Source organism: Malus sylvestris, chromosome 13 (assembly GCF_916048215.2).
Source record: "Malus sylvestris chromosome 13, drMalSylv7.2, whole genome shotgun sequence".
Lineage (NCBI taxonomy): Eukaryota > Viridiplantae > Streptophyta > Magnoliopsida > Rosales > Rosaceae > Malus > Malus sylvestris.
This window is the reverse complement of record NC_062272.1, coordinates 28,811,329-28,832,517: the sequence shown is the minus strand read 5'-3', so window position 1 is coordinate 28,832,517 and position 21,189 is coordinate 28,811,329. Positions and strand designations below refer to the sequence as shown.

Here is a 21,189-nt window from a genome sequence, read left to right as displayed (position 1 = left end):
TCTTGGAGAGCTGGTCCGATGCTTCCCTGGTGGTCTAGTGATGCAAAGAACAATGAGGTATGCCTTGAGATAATGAGGTTATAACGGAGGTGCGTCCATTGTTGGTTGAAAACTATTTCCAACCCCCTCTTAGTCCTTGGTTAAGCCTTGTTCCTTTTAGACCCTACTATAAGAAAAAAAAAATTCCATTGTGCAAAACGATAATTAGATAACTTTTTTAATAAATTATTAAACCCACATCAGCACATAACAATTTTTTTTGTAAAATTGTAGCGGAAGGATTATATTGATTTACGACACCTATATTTAAGGACTACATGGATTCATATAATCCTTCCGCTATTTGTGATAAAAACTTGTAAATCTTGTGGGGCCCATTCATGTGACACATCAACATTTAACGAATTTTTAATAGAATTGTGACGGAATGACCACATTGATTTGCGACATCTATTTTTAGGGACTACATTGATTGATTTTTTATTTCAAGTACCATCTTGATGGTGAGGGTTAATTTCAGGGACCATTTGTGATAAAAACCCTTAGAAAAAAATCCATCTGAGTTACAAGTCTTAAGCCTAGTACAGTAAGCTAGAAAATTGAGTCCAATTCTAATTTTATAAGAATTAAACTTCTATAGTTGCCTAAAATTTTAAGTTAGTAATTACAATTCTTAAGTTCAATGTACTGAACTCATTATTTTGATTCATATATAACTAGCCTTCATGCACGCGCTCACGCACGTGCAAAAGACATTTTTTGAATCAGAGCGTGCTATGCGTGACTTATATGTTTTAAATGTATTTATATGCGTAGATTGACAAAACAAAAGTCAAATATTTGAAGTAAATGAATAATCTTAGATCATGCTAGAAGAAACCCCTCATAAATCAATTAAAGTAGCTGAATTTACATAATAAAATCGGTCTCTATAAAATTTACATTAAGAATAGAGAAAATAATATTTAATAAACAACTGATTGAATCACATTATTGCTAGCCCATTGTGAGGCTACGCCAACCCCTCTCCCCCTTAGTGTAGATAATATTGTTTATTTAAAAAAGAGTAAACTGTCATTTAACCCCCTAAACTATCACGTGAGTTTCAATTTCCCTCCTGAACTATTTTTTCAGCCAATTGACCCCCTAAACTATATTAAAGTGGCCAATTAACCCCCTACCGTTAAATATCTTTAACTCCATCCAATTTTCTGTTAGAAAGAGTCATGTGCTTGGCACATGACCACCTTTTTACATTTTATGTCTAAATCTTTACAAAGAAAACATATAAAATAAATATTAAAAAAAAAAAACATACAAACCCTAAACTTAATCATTCAAAATAATAGAAAAGGTAAGGCTTTTTAAATTAACACCCCACAAAATGTTGAAAGCACCCCATATTAAAATTTAATATTAAATGACTTATTTACTCCACTATGCAATGACAATTTTGACCTTATTAGGTTTAAAAAAAAATTATAAATACATCCCAAATCACTTTTAGCATATTATTTATCTTCTCAACTATCAAAACCCTCTCATCCTCCATTGTTGAACAAAATCCTAACCAATGAAACTACAAACATGTTGATTGAGAAAAATTGTTTTTGATGATTGAAACATGAAATCAATGTTTCTGAAGCTTCACATGAGGTAAGACTTCACATTTTTCATTGTTTTAGTGATTTCGATGACATCGATAATTATTTAATCTTGCGTTTGCTGCATTATTTTTCAATATGAACCCTAAAAGATGAATATGAATATGAATATGAATATATAAGTTTAAATAATGCAGCAAACGCAAGATTAAATAATTATCGATGTCATCGAAATCACTAAAACAATGAAAAATGTGAAGTCTTACCTCATGTGAAGCTTCAGAAACATCGATTTCGTGTTTCATTCGTCAAAAACAATTTTTCTCAATCAACATGTTTGTAGTTTCATTGATTAAGGTTTTGTTCAACAATGGAGGATGAGAGAGTTTTGATAGTTGAGAAGATAAATAATACGCTAAAAGTGATTTGGGGTGTATTTATAATTTTTTTTTTAAAACCTAACAAGGTCAAAATTGTCATTGCATAGTAGAGTAAATAAGTCATTTAATATTAAATTTTAATATGGGTGCATTCAACATTTTATGGGGTGTTAATATAAAAAGCCTTACTTTTTCTATTATTTTGAATGATTAAGTTTAGGGTTTGTATGTTTTTTTTTTTTAATATTTGTTTTATATGTTTTCTTTGTAAAGATTTAGACATAAAATGTAAAAAGGTGGTCATGTGCCAAGCACATGACACTTTCTAACATAAAATTGGATGGAGTTAAAGATACTTAACGGTAGGGGGTTAATTGGCCACTTTAACATAGTTTAGGGGGTCAATTGGCTGAAAAAATAGTTTAGGGGGGAAATTGAAACTCACGTGATAGTTTAGGGGGTTAAATGACAGTTTACTCTTTAAAAAAATATCATTTGACAACTATTTAATCACAATATTATCCGCGTGCGAAAGACCTTTCTATAACCGGCATTACACGCCTTTTAAGATATTTTGAACATGTTTAAAAATAGAGAAAATAATATTTAATAAACAACTTATTCAATTACATTATTGATGGCTCATTGTGAGGCTAAGCCCATTATCCTCCCCTTAATGTAGATAATATCGTCTATTAAAAAAAAACAATCATTTGACAACTAATTTAATCACATTATTATCCACGTGCGAAAGACCTTTTTTATAACTGGCATTACACGCCTCTTATGATGTTTTGAACGTGTTTAAAAATAGAGAAAATAATATTTAATAAACAACTAATTGAATCATATTATTGCTAGCCCATTGTGTGGCTAAGCCCACCCCCCCTCCCCCTAGTGTAGATAATATCGTTTGTTAAAAAAAACAATTATTTGACAACTAATTTAATCACATTATTATCAGCATGCGAAATACCTTTTTTATAACCGGCATTATACACCTCTTAAGATGTTTTGAACGTGTTTTAAAATAGAGAAATTGAATCACATTATTTCTAGCCTATTGTGAGCTACTAATTAAAAAAAAAGCACAAAAAAACAAATTTAAATTATGAAGGCATTTTTTGAATCACAACATATTACGCGCGACTCACACGTTTTAAATGTATTTATATGCGTAAAAAAGAAAGTCAAATATTTAAAGTAAATGAATAATCTTAGATCATGCGAAGAAATCCCTCATAAATCAATTAAAACAGTTGATTGCACATAATAAAATCGGTCTCTATAGAATTTACATTAAGAATAGAAAAAATAATATATAATAAACAATTGATTGAATCACATTATTGCCAGCCTGCACACCCCTCTCTTTCTTAGTGTAGATAATATCGTTTGTTAAAAAAAAATCATTTGACAACTAATTTAATCATATTATTATCCGCGTCCGAAAAACCTTTTTTATAACCGGCATTACATTTCTCTTAAGATGTTTTGAACGTGTTTAAAAATAGAGAAAATAATATTTAATAAACAACTGATTGAATCACATTATCGCTAGCCTATTATGAGGCTAAGCCCACCCTTCTTCTGTGACATCACGTCCCGAGATTTAATGTATTTTATTCTCAGTAGTGGTGAAATTATCAAAATGCCCTTGAGATGCCACGTAGGCCTTCCACGTGGACCTCAAATTTTCCTTTCACTTTTCCAATCATATTTTACTATTTTCGAATAGTACTTATTTTCACGAACACATGGCCTCAAATGGAATTCAATTTAGGGTTATAACAAACAAGTTACGTTCGAAATTGTGTAAAAATACCCAAGATAAATTCAAAACTTGAAATTTCTCTTTGTGCAGCGTGCACCACTGCATGGGTCTTTTGGGACACTGAAATCTGCCTTTGTGCAAAGTTTTGTTTTCATTGCATGTACTGACCACTTTGGTTGGTGTGTGCAAGTGGATCTTTAAAATAATGGTTTATTTGGGTTTTGGACAACCCACTTTTCCAACTCCATCAGACACTATCATTACTTTCCATTATTTAATCAATTCTCACTTTCTTTTCACTTTTACATACTATCTCTACTCATTTCCCTCACATCTCTCCTCCTCTTTAACTGACACATCCTGGCCCGGAATGTCCACCTGGACATCCAAATCGCGATGTGTTGGCCGACACCTGGAAGGTGACAAAGCCAGCACATCGCGATTCGGGTGTCCAAGTGGACATTTCGGGTCGGGGTGTGTTAGTTTGGTATCAGAGCATAGGTTAGGCGGTATCGCTATTATCACACACGTGATGTAAGCATTCTTGATTCTTGAATTCTAATGTCATAATTATGCCACCTCGTCAAACACGAAATATGACAACTTTTCATGACATTTGGGCAACTTGGAACGACTATCACTGACATTTTTCTACGACTAACCGACCTTCTAGAAGCACACTTTGGCGACCACCACTAGACTTTACATGAAGAACCTTTTTGCCAAGGAAATACCCGAAATGGAGACGTTTTGTTGACCCTGGAGCAGGTAGCCTTATTGATAATTGTGCATCACAACAAAATTTACCGACCAATCATAACTACAATCCAACCATTGTTACCAACCCTTCTTTGTTAGGAAATCACAAGCGCTTCCATCCTTGGCAATCTTTATTTTTCGTGCCATCTCCTAAAATTTCCTCAAGGTTTTGCTTCACCTCGATGTTTCCAAAGATGTCCCGAGTGACTATGTTAGTGCTGAAGTAGTTGCACTTAACTGAAGAACATTCACACTTGGTTTCCGACAATGTCAGTCTTTCCAATCATAACAATTATGAGGTAAAGTTAACCACGATTCCCATTCTCAAGCTTAGGGTAGTTTCACAAACACTAGTTTTCGTAATTACATACCAAAGGCAGTAGTTAGTATACTCAAATGCGACAAAATCACCTCGTAGGAGCAGCCTTCTTAGAAAAATCTTACTTACTCTTCCGACCGTGCCCTAGGTAATAGTCAACCTGGGTGACGCTAATTGTCATCAGAACGAGATTGTCTTGTATTCGGGGGTTGTGAACCAGTATCTAAGCGGTATGATTTCTTTATATTGAAAATACATTGTGAATATGTTTATCATACCAATGCCAGGTCATTGGTTCACCATTCCATGGAGACAGACATTACTAGAATACCATAGAAAAGTTAGGTAGCGACACCATTGACATACACACTTATCAAGACAATTAGAACACTCCAATCAATACTAGTTCCCATAATTTCTTTTGGTGTTGTACTTGTCATTTCGATGAGTATAGGCACCAAAGTACAAGTTGTTTTACCTACAGTTAGTAGTAACTATTTTCCCTAGAATTAACAAAACCAACTAGCAAGACTAGTTCCTTAGCAATCATGAGCAGCTCTAACTTGTAATCAGCTTACCGTGGCACTACTAATTGACAACATTGTCCGATATCCAGAAATTTTCAACCAATATTTAGGCGGTATGATTTCTGATACCGGACATATGCTAGTATTTGGGAGTGATACTTTTGTGCCAGAATGCTGGTTCATAGTTTCAGGGTAATGAACAATATCAAAATATCATAAATGAGTTAATTAGCGGTGTAACTGATAGATTGATTAACAATGACTATCTGAGCCGAATAAATTAAAATCGTGGAAACTTAAGAGCAAACCATGCAGGAGAATAGCAAACCCGTAATCATGTCAACGACATTAACCATCAATCAGTCATATTATCCTTGTTTGTTCAAATACTTCAACCACATGGTACCTTAGTGAGGTACGTCTAGAGAATCCCAATGCCACAAGGCAAGTCCATTACGTCATGTGTGAGTGCAGTAATTCCAGTTAATCTTATTTCTATGGATTTCATGGATTTCCATGTAATCTAAGAGATGGATCGACTACATCATTATTATTCTTTTAGTCATTTTCCGACGACCTGTCACCTCTGTGGTCAGCCCCACTGGCAAACATCAGAAACTGAAGCACAAATTAATCCCTGTTGGAAAGGCGAAACATTTATTGATAAAAGTTGTGAAGGCTTTTTAGCACGTGTTGTAGAAGAAGACGACAATTTGGTACAATTGGAAGTTGTGAACACGATCAAACTAAATTCGTGATGTCATTCTTAAATATCTACCTGTCATACTAGATTGAGATGTGTGCGGCACCATTGATCTACGTCCAAGTGTAATACCTATTTTCCTTGAACCTTCACCGTAGAAACCTCTACTTCCAGCACTTGCCACAGCGACAAACATCCAAAGACAACAAGTATTCAATTTCTCTACTTTTATTTTTTCAAAGAGCTAATTACATTCATCTTGTCTAGTTTCGTTTAAAAATTGGAGGTATTTGGTCATTGTCACATTGGCACGCAGTCGTCATTTTCTTTTGTTTCATGTGAGTCTCAAAAGACGGTTAATCGAACTTCTGGCATCATGTGTATTGTTTTTCAGATACAATCAACTGAATGAGAAGAAGGTTGTTGTGGGTTGGGCCTTTGAACTTGATCAATTTTGGGAGCTAATGAATTTTCAGTTATCCAATAAAAACGTTGTAACTTGGAAAAATAGGGTACTATTAATATGACATCAATTTGCTATATTATATTGTAATTCTTTTGATTTTATCTCATTTCATAACAACTCATAATTTTTAACCAAACATAGAAAGTCTTATGCCCTCCTCTTTCAGTCCTTGTCTTGTCTTAAGACAAAGCCATCTATTCACAACGTTCATGCTCCTGACAATTCTTACGACCGAGAGACGAGTGTGCATCAGGATCCCAGATCGGATCACTGAAACTGCAAGAGACCTACCAAACAACCAGTCCTCGAAAACATCAGTTTTCGCTCTAGGAAGCTTTTGGAGTTCCGAAACTGCCTTTGGGTGCTTGAATGGGGTTGTACGGACCACTGTTTGTTATGTTGGCGGATCCAAAACCAACCCTGATACAGAAGCTTGGGTGATCATGCCGAGTCTATCCAGGTCTTTCGTCCATTTTTTTCTTTTGCTTTTAGATTTATAGGAATGGTTTTTTCATCTTTTCCATTTCTGCTTTTAGGGTCAATTTCATGGTTGCGGTTTTAATTAAGCTCAAATTGAATAAAGTATCTCTAAGTGTTGTTTGTTTGTTTGTTATAAAGATTTGGAGCAAGTAGGATAATTATCGTTAGTTTGCTTATTAGAGAAAAATTAGAGAAGGTGAATCCCTACAATTTTCCTTTCTTTTTAGTATAGGAATTGAATGAGGCAAGTAGGCGAAGTTTAGTGTGTTTACAAATATGCAATCTTTACGTAGTCAGTTTCATATGCTTCATTATCTTTAACTCAAGTTGATTTGTTCTGTTTGAATGATTGTGACGTGTAATTCTATAAATGTTGTGCAGGTTGTATATGATTGCAGGCGGATTCGCTTCAAGCAACTTTTGGAGATTTTGTGGTCACGTCATGATTATAGGCAAGTATTGGGCAAGGTCTTGATGTGGATAACCAATACAAGTAAAAGCTGTGACAGCAAGTAACTCTTTCTTGCATAACATTTTTACGTATTAGCTCATCTTTTGCAGTCACTAAATAGTGAGAATTTTTTCATACATACACATATCTATCATTTTTATGAATGGAACTGAACAGTCTAGATTGGCTGCTGTGAGCAAAGAGAGAGGGGGCAAACTAAGTTAAAGAGTAGCAGTGTGACTACTCAAATCATACCTCTGGGATCATCCTATCGTGCCAAGCCTGAACATCAAGTACAACTCAATATTCCTTTTTTTCTTCTCGCAATCTTTCTTGTTCACATATTTCTAGAGTTTTTGAGCATCTTTTGAAATGGAGCTCTTTCGAGCTGTGAAAAAGAGATAATAACATGGTAAGCCAAAATTGGACTTCGGTATGGTATACTTGGTTCTACAAAATGAATGTTGTGCTGGACTTGGAATAAACAGGACTCAGATTCACCATGGCTGACATGTTTTTGCAATGCAGAAGTTTGAGCTGAAGCGTAGGCCATTTCTTCTCCAATTAATTGCAAACTTGCCTGAAGAGGAACTTGGGAGGTCAAATTTGGCTGCAAAACTGAATGGATATGCTACAGATCTTTGCCCTCCGAAAATCCAGAGGCAGATTGATGCAAAAATCAATGAGATTATCAAAAAAGGATGGCCCATATTGAGAGACCTGTAGCTGGCCATCAGATTAGAACTTTACACGAACATGTTCTTTATCGATCTCTACCTGTTCATGTTAAACCTTAGTTGCTGAGAATCCCAAGCTTTAGAATAGACAATCCAATTGAGTTCATTGATGTAGTATGATCCTGTCAATGTCATTATGTTAGGGTTGGTAGTATCTAGTTTTGCAGGCTTGTTATTTGAAATTTCAAGCTGTACATTTGAATTTGAAGGGTACTACATACTAAGGCCATCTCCAACCGACCTGGCCAAAGGGTTATAAGGCTAAAAATAGCCCGTTTTGACATGAAAACCGTCTCCAACCGAGGGTTAGGCCAAAGAGATTGTGGACCCCACCCAGCCAACCCTCCTTCAATTGTTCCTCAACAAAAAGGGTGTGGGTTTTCGCCAATATTTCCCAGAAAAGCCTGATTTTCGGAGGTAGATCCGGAGTGTCAAGGTACGAGGCGAAGGTTGGACGCTTTACTACTGGGGTTTCGAGATGTGGGTTCGTCGGCAAAAGAGCTGCGGTTGAAGAATTGAGGGTTTTGTGAATTGGGGTTATGGAATTGGGGATTCTGTGAATTGGGTTGGAAGAAGAATGCAGTTTCTTAGCGGGTTGGCGTTTATTGTGATTTGGGTTTGGAGAAGAGGGATTGTAGGGAGGTGGGTAGCCATGGCGTCTTTTATTGCTAGTTCTTCTGGCCATATGAAATTTATAGAGCTTCAAGAACCTAGATTGGCATCTGAAAATAGACGCCGGTGGTGGACTGGATGACGGTATCCCTTCCTCTCGGAAAACCGATAGGAAGAAGAAGGGAAGGAAAAAAGGAAAACTAATGAAAAGGGCTTGAAAACTTTGAGTTTTAATGATAAGGACAAAATAAAGGGTAAAGTGAATAGTACCAGGATTGACTTTTTAGTGTAAAAATGTGGTTTTTCGTTAAAGTGAACAGTACCAGGTGCTTTTCGTTAAAGTTCCCAAAGAAAAAAGCTCTTTGAATCAAATCCTCAAGTGTGCACGAATCAATTTTACCTGTGTATCTTTTGTGTTTGGGTGCTTTTAATTGGCCCTAACATAATTTAATCTATTTAATTTAAAATAAGTATCTCTTTATTCATAAATAAGAGGTTTTATGTTCGATTCTCGTCAAAGACGAATTTAAACTACATTATTGTTAGTCTATTGTGGTGTTAAGCTCACCCTCTCTTAGTGTAGATAATATCGTTTTGTTCAAAAAAAGAATATAATAATATAATCAAGGCTAGTTATTTATTGTCTTAGTTCTGTAAATAAATTGTTGACATTCCATCTCGAAAAATGATTGAGGTAGTTTAATTTAAGTAACCATATTAATTCAATTAAAATAATAAATTATGTTTGGCTCTATGGCCCTTTGGCCCCTTCAGTTGGAGATGGTTTTCTGTCACATGGTTATGTTTAACCTATGACCTTTTGGCCCTTCAATTGGAGATGGTAAGAAATATGGTTTGGTACTGTTTATTAAAATATTAATTTCTTGGAGGGCTATAGGGCTAAAATGAGCCCTCAGTGTTGAAAGACACTAATGAGCGGTTGAAATTTATCCAAATAAGATTTAGTTAAGAGAAAATTAGAATTAGATGCCTCATTTTAGACTTTTGTAGACTAAACATTTATGCTTTTTGGGTTTTTTATTAAGTTTTTGAAACATTTGATTAAGATACTCAGACTTGAACTACTTCAGATTAATTGAAATTCATTTACATTTAAATATCTGCTATATATTTTAAATAGTTTCAACTATATTTAAGTCTCAAAATTTAAACTTTTCAAATCTAAATGTGTCACAGCCCGTCCCGGAGGTACTTTTGGCGGGAATGTGAAAGGACAAAAATGCCCTTGTCAGGTATCAAGGTATGGGTGTATTACGTTTTGAAAATGTTTGGTCCCTAAACTTTTAAGAAGTTGTTTAAGTTAGAAATATTTTGGAAGTTGATTTTATATTTTTGTGGTTAGGGACTTAAGAGAGATTTTGGATGGTGTGGATTGGTTTGACCACACAAGATCAGTCCCTTTCTCTCCTCCCTCTCGATCACTCTCTCAGTCTCTCTCTCTCTCCCGACCTCACACCCAAACACACCCATATCGTACGGACCACCACCAAAACCCTTCAAAACTTGGCGGATCGGGGCAAATAAGGTATGTATCTTCATCGTTTTGACGTCCTGAGTTCATTGGTGCTAGTTTTAGGAAGTGAAACCTTCGATTTCATGTGAATCCCGAACCTCCATTTTTGAGGTACTGTTCATGCGAACGTAAAATGTTGTGTTTCAGGAGATTTCAAGCTTGTGGTGAGCTTTAGGAGGTCCTAAGGAAGCTCGGGGACGTTCGTTGGAGAGTTTTGGACGTCGGGATCGTAGGTTTCAAGTTTGGCCGAATCCTTGGTTTTTGCAAGGTGAGATTTCGTAGTTTTTAGGCCCTAAAACTAGTCCAACGTGATAGTACACTCTTAGGGCTTCAATTTGGTATAAAATACGAAGAAAATGGGTGAAAAACGAAGGAGAACAGTGAGTTTGAAATTCGGCCGGAGTTCGGCCGGAGTCCGGCCGCCAGAAAACCAGTCCGGCGAGACCTGCGAAGAAGATGACACGTGCGCTGCACGTGCTGCGCGTGGCCAGCGCGTGGACCCGTGCCACGTGTGGCGCATGGGGGCGCGTGGGGCTTCCAAAAATTTTTCTAAAAATTTCTCGACGCTCGTGACGTCGAGTAGGTCGATGTGGTATATTCATATACCAAAATTGAGCATCGTATGAGAAGTTATTTCGAATTATTGGTGATATGCTTAAAATTAATGTTTTTATAGTTGTTTCGCATATAGGTGAGACGTATCCCGAGGACGACCGCATCCAGGGACGCCACGGGGGTTACGACCCGTCGACTTATCAGTGAGTGGGCAGTTTTGTTTTCGTATTACCTATATGCTATTGTTTTCCCAGAAAATGCATTTATATGAGAAAACGTTTTTAAAATGCCATGCATAGAATTATTTGGAAAAGGTGAATTTCACATGAGTTATATGATTGATATATGATGCATACATATTGCATGGTGCTGTGGAGGCACAGGTAAGTCAGGTGAGTTCATTTATTCATTGAATTGTTGTTGTTGAGATGTGTTGAGCTCATAATCTGCACCCTAGGTGTTAGTGCTTATATTATTCACCACACCGCACGCTCGCCTTGGATCCAAGTAGGTGGATGTCGTACAGACCATGTGAGGGTTCCGACATGCTAGTCGTACAGATCACTAGGCGTGATTCCGACTAGTGGGTGATCTTAGTTATGCGCGCTGATGATATGATGAGAGAAGCACTAGAGCGTATTTTTACACCTTTCATCGTATAGACTACCTTACGTAGTTCCGAGTGATGTGCAGAGTAGGGCCGTATAGGTCACTGTGGTGACTCCGGCTTAGTGAGATATTGAGCTATTGAATTAATCGTATAGGACCAACTGCAGGGTCTCCGATTGATTCCTTATTTCACCTGATTTATATTTTGATTTATGGCATGGCATGTTTCTTGAAAATGTTAAAGATTTGAGATTTAAGTTTTGAGATTTTATATGGTTATATATATTTCTGGGAAAGTATACAGGTTTTTACGGCGAGGGGATATAATTGTTTTAATGAAATGTTTTGGAAAACTAATTTGTTTTACTGACCCACTCATTTTGTTTTGCGCCCCTCCAGGTTCTAGTTTAGCGGTGGTTGGCTCACGAGGTCCTTTCCGGCTTTCTGACAGATTTGGGACATGTAGGACTCACCTGAGGGTGATGTATTCTTATTTTAGTCTTACTTGACTGCAGATAACCTATGCTCTGAACTTATGAGTTTACTTGTAAACTAGTCCGGTTATGTCCGTATGTGGTTATGTTGAATTTGGTTTGAAATTCTGTTGATTTATGTTGTTATTACGCTTCCGTGTCGTGCTTATGGTTACGTCACGCCCACGTGACGGCCAGCACACCTGGATCCTCCGGATCAGGGTGTGTCAGTTTGGTATCAGAGCCTAGGTTGCAGTCCTGTAAATTTGTTAATGTCTTAACGATCTTTTGATGTTTTCTGTCAGAATCATGCCGCCTCGTAGAGAGCGTAGAGAGTCCCGCCGTACTTCTGAACCTAATTTCCCGGATATTACTCAGTTAGGGGAAGCGATGGCCCAGGCTTTACAGAATGTGATTCGTCCTCCCCCTCCTCCGAGGACACCTCTGGAGACCATGTACAACTTGAAGTTAGATCGATTTATGGGTAATGAAAGTCATGAGGGGGCAGAGAAATGGCTTGATCATATTGAGAAAACCTTCCAGGTGATGCAGAGTCAGGGGAATCTCCCTGCTAATAGGTGGGTGGAGACCACCACTTGGTTTCTGGGTCGTGAACCAGCAGCATGGTGGATGAATCAGGCTAGGTATATGTCACCTGAGACGGCAGCCGACTGGAAAGTGTTCAAAGAGCATTTTATGAAGAGATTTGTCCCTCCTGAGTATATTGACCGTAAGAAGCAGGAATTCACCAGGTTGAAACAGAGAAATATGTCGGCACATGAGTATTATAGAAAGTTTACTGATTTGTCTCGTTATGACACTGATACCGCTGGTAATCAGGGAGAGATGCTTCGACGTTTCAAGTTGGGATCTAAGAAGAAGTGGCGTACCTTTGCCAATGCACTCCCCTGCGCTGATTATCATGAGTATTTCGAGATTCTGGTTAGGATGGAGGACTCTGATAATCTTCCTGACAGTGAGGATGACGAGGACAAGAATGAGGGTCAGAAGAAGAATGACAAAGGTAAGGGTATCTCTATTCCGGGACCTCGACAGACACAGAGTTTTAAGAAGAGTGGAGCGAGTTCGAGTTCTTCTAGTGGGGGATATAGTTTTACTGGCCCGAGGAGAGGTGGTGGAAGATTTTCTGGTGGACCCAGATTTCAGGGTCAGAGGGATGCTGGTGGATCTGGCGCTCCATGGTGTCGCCGTTGTAACTTCCGTCACCATGGTGAGTGTAGGAGAGGTTCTGGTGCTTGCTTTACGTGTGGGCAGATGGGACATCGGGCTTCTCAGTGCCCTCAGGGTCAGCAGAGACCGCAGCAGACTAACATGCCACCTCCAGCACCAGTTCAGCAGAGTTTTGGACCGGGTGGTTATGGCCAGCCGAGTCGTGGTGGTGCTTACCACTATCAGGGGGATGCTGCTCCGTATGCTCCCGGACCTTATCAGTATTCCCAGGAGCCTTACTCTCAGGCTGGATATTCTCAGGATTTTGGAGGTTATTCATCTTATTCCTCTATGCCAGCTGGTGGATCGCAGTGGCATCAGGGAGGCCAGCCCCGTCAGGGGGAAGTTGCTACGGGTGGTGCAGGATCATCCAGACAGCTTAGTCAGCCAGGTCAGGGGCGTAATCCTCAGGGACGAGGTAATCAGGGCAATAGAGGCCGAGGTGGACGACAGCAGGCTCAGGGGCGAATTAATCATATTTCCTTGCAGGAGGCTCAGAACCATCCAGACTTGATTATGGGTACGTTGAATGTTCTTGGTCATTTTGCTAAGGTTTTGATTGATTGTGGTGCTACGCACTCTGTGATTTCTCATACGTTTGCTCAAATAACCCAACCTCACCCTTCACCTCTAGGATTTGATTTAGAGTTTGCCATGCCTAGAGGAGATAAATGTTATGTGGATAGTGTGTATCTGGGGTGTCCAGTGATGGTTGAGGGCGTGATTATGTCCGCTGATCTTATTCCGTTAGATATTGTGGATTTTGATGTGATTTTAGGGGCCGATTGGTTACACCATAATCGTGCCCATATTGATTGTTATGGTAAATCAGTTACTTTTTATCGTCCTGGATTACCCGAGGTTACTTTTGTGGGCGAGAGAAGTGGGGTGAGACATGGAGTTATTTCTGCCATAAGGGCGAGGAAATTATTATCGAAGGGTTGTCAGGGATATTTGGCACATGTGGTATTAAATGATGTTGCTCCTACTAGTATAGAAGAAGTTGGTGTGGTCAGACATTATCCGGATGTATTCCCTGATGATTTGCCGGGATTACCACCAGACAGGGAGGTGGAATTCTCTATTGATTTGCTTCCAGGTACGGACCCTATATCTCTGACTCCTTATAGAATGGCTCCTGCTGAGTTGAGGGAATTAAAAATCCAGTTGCAAGAATTACTTGATAAAGGTTTTATTCAACCTAGTTCTTCACCTTGGGGTGCCCCAGTATTATTTGTGAGAAAGAAGGATGGAACTTTTCGATTGTGTATTGATTATAGACAATTGAACCGGGTAACGATTAAAAACCGTTATCCATTGCCTCGCATTGATGATTTGTTCGATCAGCTGAAAGGTGCGTGTGTATTTTCTAAGATTGATTTGAGATCTGGATATTATCAATTGAAGATTAAAGAAGATGATGTACCTAAGACGGCTTTCCGAACTCGGTACGGACATTATGAATTTTCGGTTATGCCGTTTGGGTTGACTAATGCACCTGCAGCTTTTATGAGATTAATGAATGAGGTATTCCAGAAATATCTTGATAAATTCGTTATTGTTTTTATTGACGATATTCTGGTATACTCTAAGTCCCAAGCAGATCATATCCGACACCTTAATTTGGTGTTAAGGAAATTAAGGGAGCATCAGTTGTATGCCAAGTTCAGTAAATGTCAGTTTTGGTTGACTGAAGTGGCATTTTTGGGGCATGTTGTATCAGCTCAAGGTATTCAAGTTGATCCTCAAAAGATTGCAGCAGTGGAGAATTGGGAGCAACCTCGAACCGTCACGGAGGTACGAAGCTTTCTTGGCTTAGCAGGTTATTATCGACGGTTCGTTCAGGATTTCTCTATGATTGCTTTACCGTTGACAAAGTTGACCAGGAAGGATATTAAATTTGAGTGGGATGAGAATTGTGAGCGGAGTTTTCAACAATTGAAGTATTGCCTCACTCATGCACCGGTGTTGGTACTTCCCGACGATAGCGGTAATTTTGAGATATATAGTGATGCTTCATTAAATGGTTTGGGATGTGTTTTGATGCAGCATAATAAGGTGATTGCCTATGCTTCTAGGCAGTTGAAAAATCATGAAAGGAACTATCCTACTCACGATCTTGAATTGGCAGCAATTGTTTTTGCTTTAAAAATTTGGAGACATTATTTGTATGGTGAGAAGTGTAAGATCTTCACTGATCATAAGAGTCTTCAGTACTTATTCACCCAGCATGATCTTAATCTTCGTCAGCGAAGGTGGATGGAATTGCTAAGTGATTATGATTGTTCTATTGAATACCATCCAGGTCGTGCTAATGTAGTAGCGGATGCACTGAGTAGGAAACCACAAGGTAGACTTAATGCCCTATATGCTAGTCGTGTTCCTCTTCTTGCTGAACTGAGGGCAACTGGAGTAAGATTGGAGTGGGAGAATCAAGGTGGAGCATTTCTTGCTAGTTTTCAAGTCAGGCCAGTTTTGGTGGAGCGTATACTTGCATCTCAAATGGTGGATGAAGAAATTCAGGAGTTGGTTCAGTTAAGAAGTGAAGGGAAAAAGAAAGACCTCAGAATTCGGGAATCAGATGGTATGCTCATGCAAGAAGACAGAATGTATGTTCCGAATAATGAGGAATTGAAGAAGGAAATTCTGGATGAAGCACATTGTTCAGCTTATGCGATGCATCCGGGAGGAACAAAAATGTATCATACCATTCGACCATTTTATTATTGGCCGGGTATGAAAAGAGAAATTGCAGAATATGTGAGCAGGTGTATTATTTGTCAGCAAGTGAAAGCAGAAAGGAAGAAGCCCTTTGGGCGAATGCAACCCCTTCCTGTTCCCCAGTGGAAATGGGAAAATATAACCATGGATTTCGTGTATAAACTTCCTCGTACGCGAAATGGATTTGATGGTATTTGGGTAATTGTGGATCGACTCACCAAGTCGGCGCATTTCATTCCAGTGAGGGAGAAATACCCTCTGAATAAATTGGCTAAGTTGTTTATTTCGAAGATTGTCAAGTATCATGGAGTCCCAGTAAATATTATCTCCGATCGAGACCCGAGGTTTACTTCTAAATTTTGGGTGGCTTTTCAGGAAGCTCTGGGTACTCAATTACTGTATAGCACAGCTTATCATCCTCAAACTGATGGGCAATCAGAGAGGACCATTCAGACGTTGGAAGATATGTTGAGATCTTCGGTATTACAATTTGGTGATTCTTGGCATGATCGTCTGGACTTAATGGAGTTTGCTTATAATAACAGTTTTCACTCGAGCATTGGTATGTCCCCATTCGAGGCACTTTATGGTAGGGCGTGTCGAACGCCATTGTGTTGGTCTGAGGTTGGTGAACGGGTATTAGAAGGCCCTGAGATCGTGGATGAGACGACTCAAAATGTTCAGGTAATTAAGTCAAACCTGAAAGCAGCCCAGGATCGACATAAGAGTTTAGCGGATCGGCATACTACTGATCGAGTGTATGATGTGGGTGATTGGGTATTCTTGAAATTGTCGCCTTGGAGAGGTGTGGTACGATTTGGGAAAAGAGGGAAGCTAAGTCCGAGATATATTGGACCTTATGTGATCATTGAAAGAGTTGGTGAAGTTGCCTACCGGTTGGAACTGCCTCCGGAGTTATCTAAGGTCCATAATGTGTTCCACGTCTCTATGCTTCGGCATTATATTTCTGATCCTTCTCATGTGATCCCTCCTCAACCGTTAGAGATTAATCCGGATTTGACGTATGATGAGGAACCGGTCACTATCTTGGATTGGAAAGATAAGGTTCTAAGGAACAAGACGGTGAGTTTGGTCAAGGTGTTGTGGAGGAACCATTCTGCAGAGGAAGCTACTTGGGAGACGGAAGACCGGATGAGAGAGGTGTACCCAAGGTTATTTTACGAGTATTAATTGATTTATTTGGTTATGGGAATTTCGGGGACGAAATTCTATAAGGAGGGGAGATTGTCACAGCCCGTCCCGGAGGTACTTTTGGCGGGAATGTGAAAGGACAAAAATGCCCTTGTCAGGTATCAAGGTATGGGTGTATTACGTTTTGAAAATGTTTGGTCCCTAAACTTTTAAGAAGTTGTTTAAGTTAGAAATATTTTGGAAGTTGATTTTATATTTTTGTGGTTAGGGACTTAAGAGAGATTTTGGATGGTGTGGATTGGTTTGACCACACAAGATCAGTCCCTTTCTCTCCTCCCTCTCGATCACTCTCTCAGTCTCTCTCTCTCTCCCGACCTCACACCCAAACACACCCATATCGTACGGACCACCACCAAAACCCTTCAAAACTTGGCGGATCGGGGCAAATAAGGTATGTATCTTCATCGTTTTGACGTCCTGAGTTCATTGGTGCTAGTTTTAGGAAGTGAAACCTTCGATTTCATGTGAATCCCGAACCTCCATTTTTGAGGTACTGTTCATGCGAACGTAAAATGTTGTGTTTCAGGAGATTTCAAGCTTGTGGTGAGCTTTAGGAGGTCCTAAGGAAGCTCGGGGACGTTCGTTGGAGAGTTTTGGACGTCGGGATCGTAGGTTTCAAGTTTGGCCGAATCCTTGGTTTTTGCAAGGTGAGATTTCGTAGTTTTTAGGCCCTAAAACTAGTCCAACGTGATAGTACACTCTTAGGGCTTCAATTTGGTATAAAATACGAAGAAAATGGGTGAAAAACGAAGGAGAACAGTGAGTTTGAAATTCGGCCGGAGTTCGGCCGGAGTCCGGCCGCCAGAAAACCAGTCCGGCGAGACCTGCGAAGAAGATGACACGTGCGCTGCACGTGCTGCGCGTGGCCAGCGCGTGGACCCGTGCCACGTGTGGCGCATGGGGGCGCGTGGGGCTTCCAAAAATTTTTCTAAAAATTTCTCGACGCTCGTGACGTCGAGTAGGTCGATGTGGTATATTCATATACCAAAATTGAGCATCGTATGAGAAGTTATTTCGAATTATTGGTGATATGCTTAAAATTAATGTTTTTATAGTTGTTTCGCATATAGGTGAGACGTATCCCGAGGACGACCGCATCCAGGGACGCCACGGGGGTTACGACCCGTCGACTTATCAGTGAGTGGGCAGTTTTGTTTTCGTATTACCTATATGCTATTGTTTTCCCAGAAAATGCATTTATATGAGAAAACGTTTTTAAAATGCCATGCATAGAATTATTTGGAAAAGGTGAATTTCACATGAGTTATATGATTGATATATGATGCATACATATTGCATGGTGCTGTGGAGGCACAGGTAAGTCAGGTGAGTTCATTTATTCATTGAATTGTTGTTGTTGAGATGTGTTGAGCTCATAATCTGCACCCTAGGTGTTAGTGCTTATATTATTCACCACACCGCACGCTCGCCTTGGATCCAAGTAGGTGGATGTCGTACAGACCATGTGAGGGTTCCGACATGCTAGTCGTACAGATCACTAGGCGTGATTCCGACTAGTGGGTGATCTTAGTTATGCGCGCTGATGATATGATGAGAGAAGCACTAGAGCGTATTTTTACACCTTTCATCGTATAGACTACCTTACGTAGTTCCGAGTGATGTGCAGAGTAGGGCCGTATAGGTCACTGTGGTGACTCCGGCTTAGTGAGATATTGAGCTATTGAATTAATCGTATAGGACCAACTGCAGGGTCTCCGATTGATTCCTTATTTCACCTGATTTATATTTTGATTTATGGCATGGCATGTTTCTTGAAAATGTTAAAGATTTGAGATTTAAGTTTTGAGATTTTATATGGTTATATATATTTCTGGGAAAGTATACAGGTTTTTACGGCGAGGGGATATAATTGTTTTAATGAAATGTTTTGGAAAACTAATTTGTTTTACTGACCCACTCATTTTGTTTTGCGCCCCTCCAGGTTCTAGTTTAGCGGTGGTTGGCTCACGAGGTCCTTTCCGGCTTTCTGACAGATTTGGGACATGTAGGACTCACCTGAGGGTGATGTATTCTTATTTTAGTCTTACTTGACTGCAGATAACCTATGCTCTGAACTTATGAGTTTACTTGTAAACTAGTCCGGTTATGTCCGTATGTGGTTATGTTGAATTTGGTTTGAAATTCTGTTGATTTATGTTGTTATTACGCTTCCGTGTCGTGCTTATGGTTACGTCACGCCCACGTGACGGCCAGCACACCTGGATCCTCCGGATCAGGGTGTGTCAAAATGTACATCCACGCTAAATGGAAACATACCGATATTAAATGAAAATGTACCAACATCAAACGAAAACGTACCAACCCCGAATTAAAATGTACCCAATTATAAACTATCTTAAAATGAATATTCATCTTTTTGGAATGTTTAAAAATATGTTTGATTCATACACAACTTTTAGTTCATTAGAGATAAATCCTTATTATTGTAGATAATGCTAAATAACAACGATAAATCATATAATTTTGAATTAACAAAAAGGTTATTATCTATTGATTAATGACTCTTTCTAGAAAAAATTAATTAATTAAAGTAATTTAAACTTTTACATTGTTAACGACTATTTCTATATAAAAAAAATTAATTAAAGTAATTCCTCATTATTAGGACAAAAAGTAATAAAACTTATGTTTTGAAAACAAACATACCAAAAATTCAAATGTACCAAAAACTAAATGTACCAAAAATTTAAATGTACCAAGAAGCCAAATGGACCAAAAATTAAAATGTACCAAGTAACTAAATGTACCGATATAATCAAACGTACCTAACAACGAGTTTTGTTACATTCTATTTAATTTACTAAAATAAATATTTTAATAAAAAATAAAAAAAAATCTTAAATCATCATAATAAGAGATGCATAAAAATAGGAGGAAAAAAGGGAATGCTAACGTGAATAGACTTCTAATGAAATAAAATTAAAGTACCAAAATTGTAGGGAAAATGTTTAATCAAATTTGCAAAAGGAATAGATGTTTAGTCTAGGACATTTCAAAACGAGGCGTCTAATTCAAAACGTCCCTTTAGTTAAACCTAAATAGCTTATTGGGTCGTGTTCAAGTCGTTTTTGTGTCAAACCCGTTATATTAACCGATCATGTTGTGTCAAAATGTTATCTTAGTGGGTTTTTAACCTCAAACTTGACCTGTTAGAATTAACGGGTACTCGACCCTCCCATTTTACCCGCTAAGGACAATATATTACTTCAATAAATAATAAATTGAAAAATCTTTATACTAAAATCAACTTCTTCATTTTGATTCGACAATGCAATTACAATCATTTCATTAAGCACTACATGTGCATGCTGAAGTTAAGAGAGACTGAAAGGGCTAGGGCTTTAGTTTAATGAGTTAAAACAGGTCAAAACGGGTTACTCGTAGATAAACTTGAATTAACCCGTTATTTTAACAAGTGCTTAACGATTGACCCAATAAAACACCCAACCCATTAAGCCTCAATTGAAAACTTTTTTTTTTTTTTGTCGAGTTAATGTGTCGTGCGTGAAATTGTCAAGTCTACTTTGACCACACATTTTTTCAAGAATTAAATTGTTGACTGCTTATGCTCGATTGTTGTTCATAAGGGTACATGGCATGCCCATTAAGTTAATTAATCGTTTGACTTGGAAGGCATGGTAATTATGGTGATTAATGTCCTAATCGCGTTTTTAAGGTGCAAGCCATATTTTCCGGACCATGCGTGCGGACCAAATAGGACTTGGATTGTCTACCCTCCCATTTAGGTGCCCTCCCCGTGCCCTCCTGTTTTGTGTGGTCACGGTTAAGCCACGTCAATATTTTATATTATTTTTTTTATAAAAATAATAAAATAAAAAGAAATAGTAATATAAAATGTTGACGTGGCTTAACCGTGATCACAAAAACAGGAGGGCACGAGGAGAGCACAGAAATTGGAGGGCAGAGAATCCAAGTCCGACCAAATATAGGTTGTAGGATTTAATCTCTACAATTAACAAATCAATCAAACATAGCTTACAGTGAAACCGGTTCATAAATGA

The 21,189-nt window shown here is 38.5% G+C and overlaps 1 protein-coding gene and 1 pseudogene across 1 annotated transcript; both read left to right on the top strand.

The window, feature by feature from the left end:
* The first annotated feature begins 6,741 nt into the window (after positions 1 to 6,741).
* LOC126595415 (peptide methionine sulfoxide reductase A5-like) lies at positions 6,742 to 8,189 on the top strand (annotated as a pseudogene).
* A 1,813-nt stretch (positions 8,190 to 10,002) lies between these two features.
* LOC126595413 (uncharacterized) lies at positions 10,003 to 13,854 on the top strand. Its single transcript, XM_050261719.1, has 7 exons — positions 10,003 to 10,073; positions 10,185 to 10,358; positions 10,494 to 10,614; positions 11,023 to 11,104; positions 11,910 to 11,972; positions 12,289 to 13,677; positions 13,848 to 13,854. The coding sequence occupies exons 6-7, from the start codon at positions 12,293 to 12,295 to the stop codon at positions 13,852 to 13,854; spliced, it is 1,392 nt and encodes a 463-aa protein (XP_050117676.1). The 5' UTR covers positions 10,003 to 10,073; positions 10,185 to 10,358; positions 10,494 to 10,614; positions 11,023 to 11,104; positions 11,910 to 11,972; positions 12,289 to 12,292.
* Positions 13,855 to 21,189: the final 7,335 nt, after the last annotated feature.

Excerpts from the sequence above, each read along its gene's own strand:
- LOC126595413 (XM_050261719.1), top strand. The coding sequence starts at position 12,293 with ATGCCGCCTCGTAGAGAGCGTAGAGAGTCCCGCCGTACTTCTGAACCT.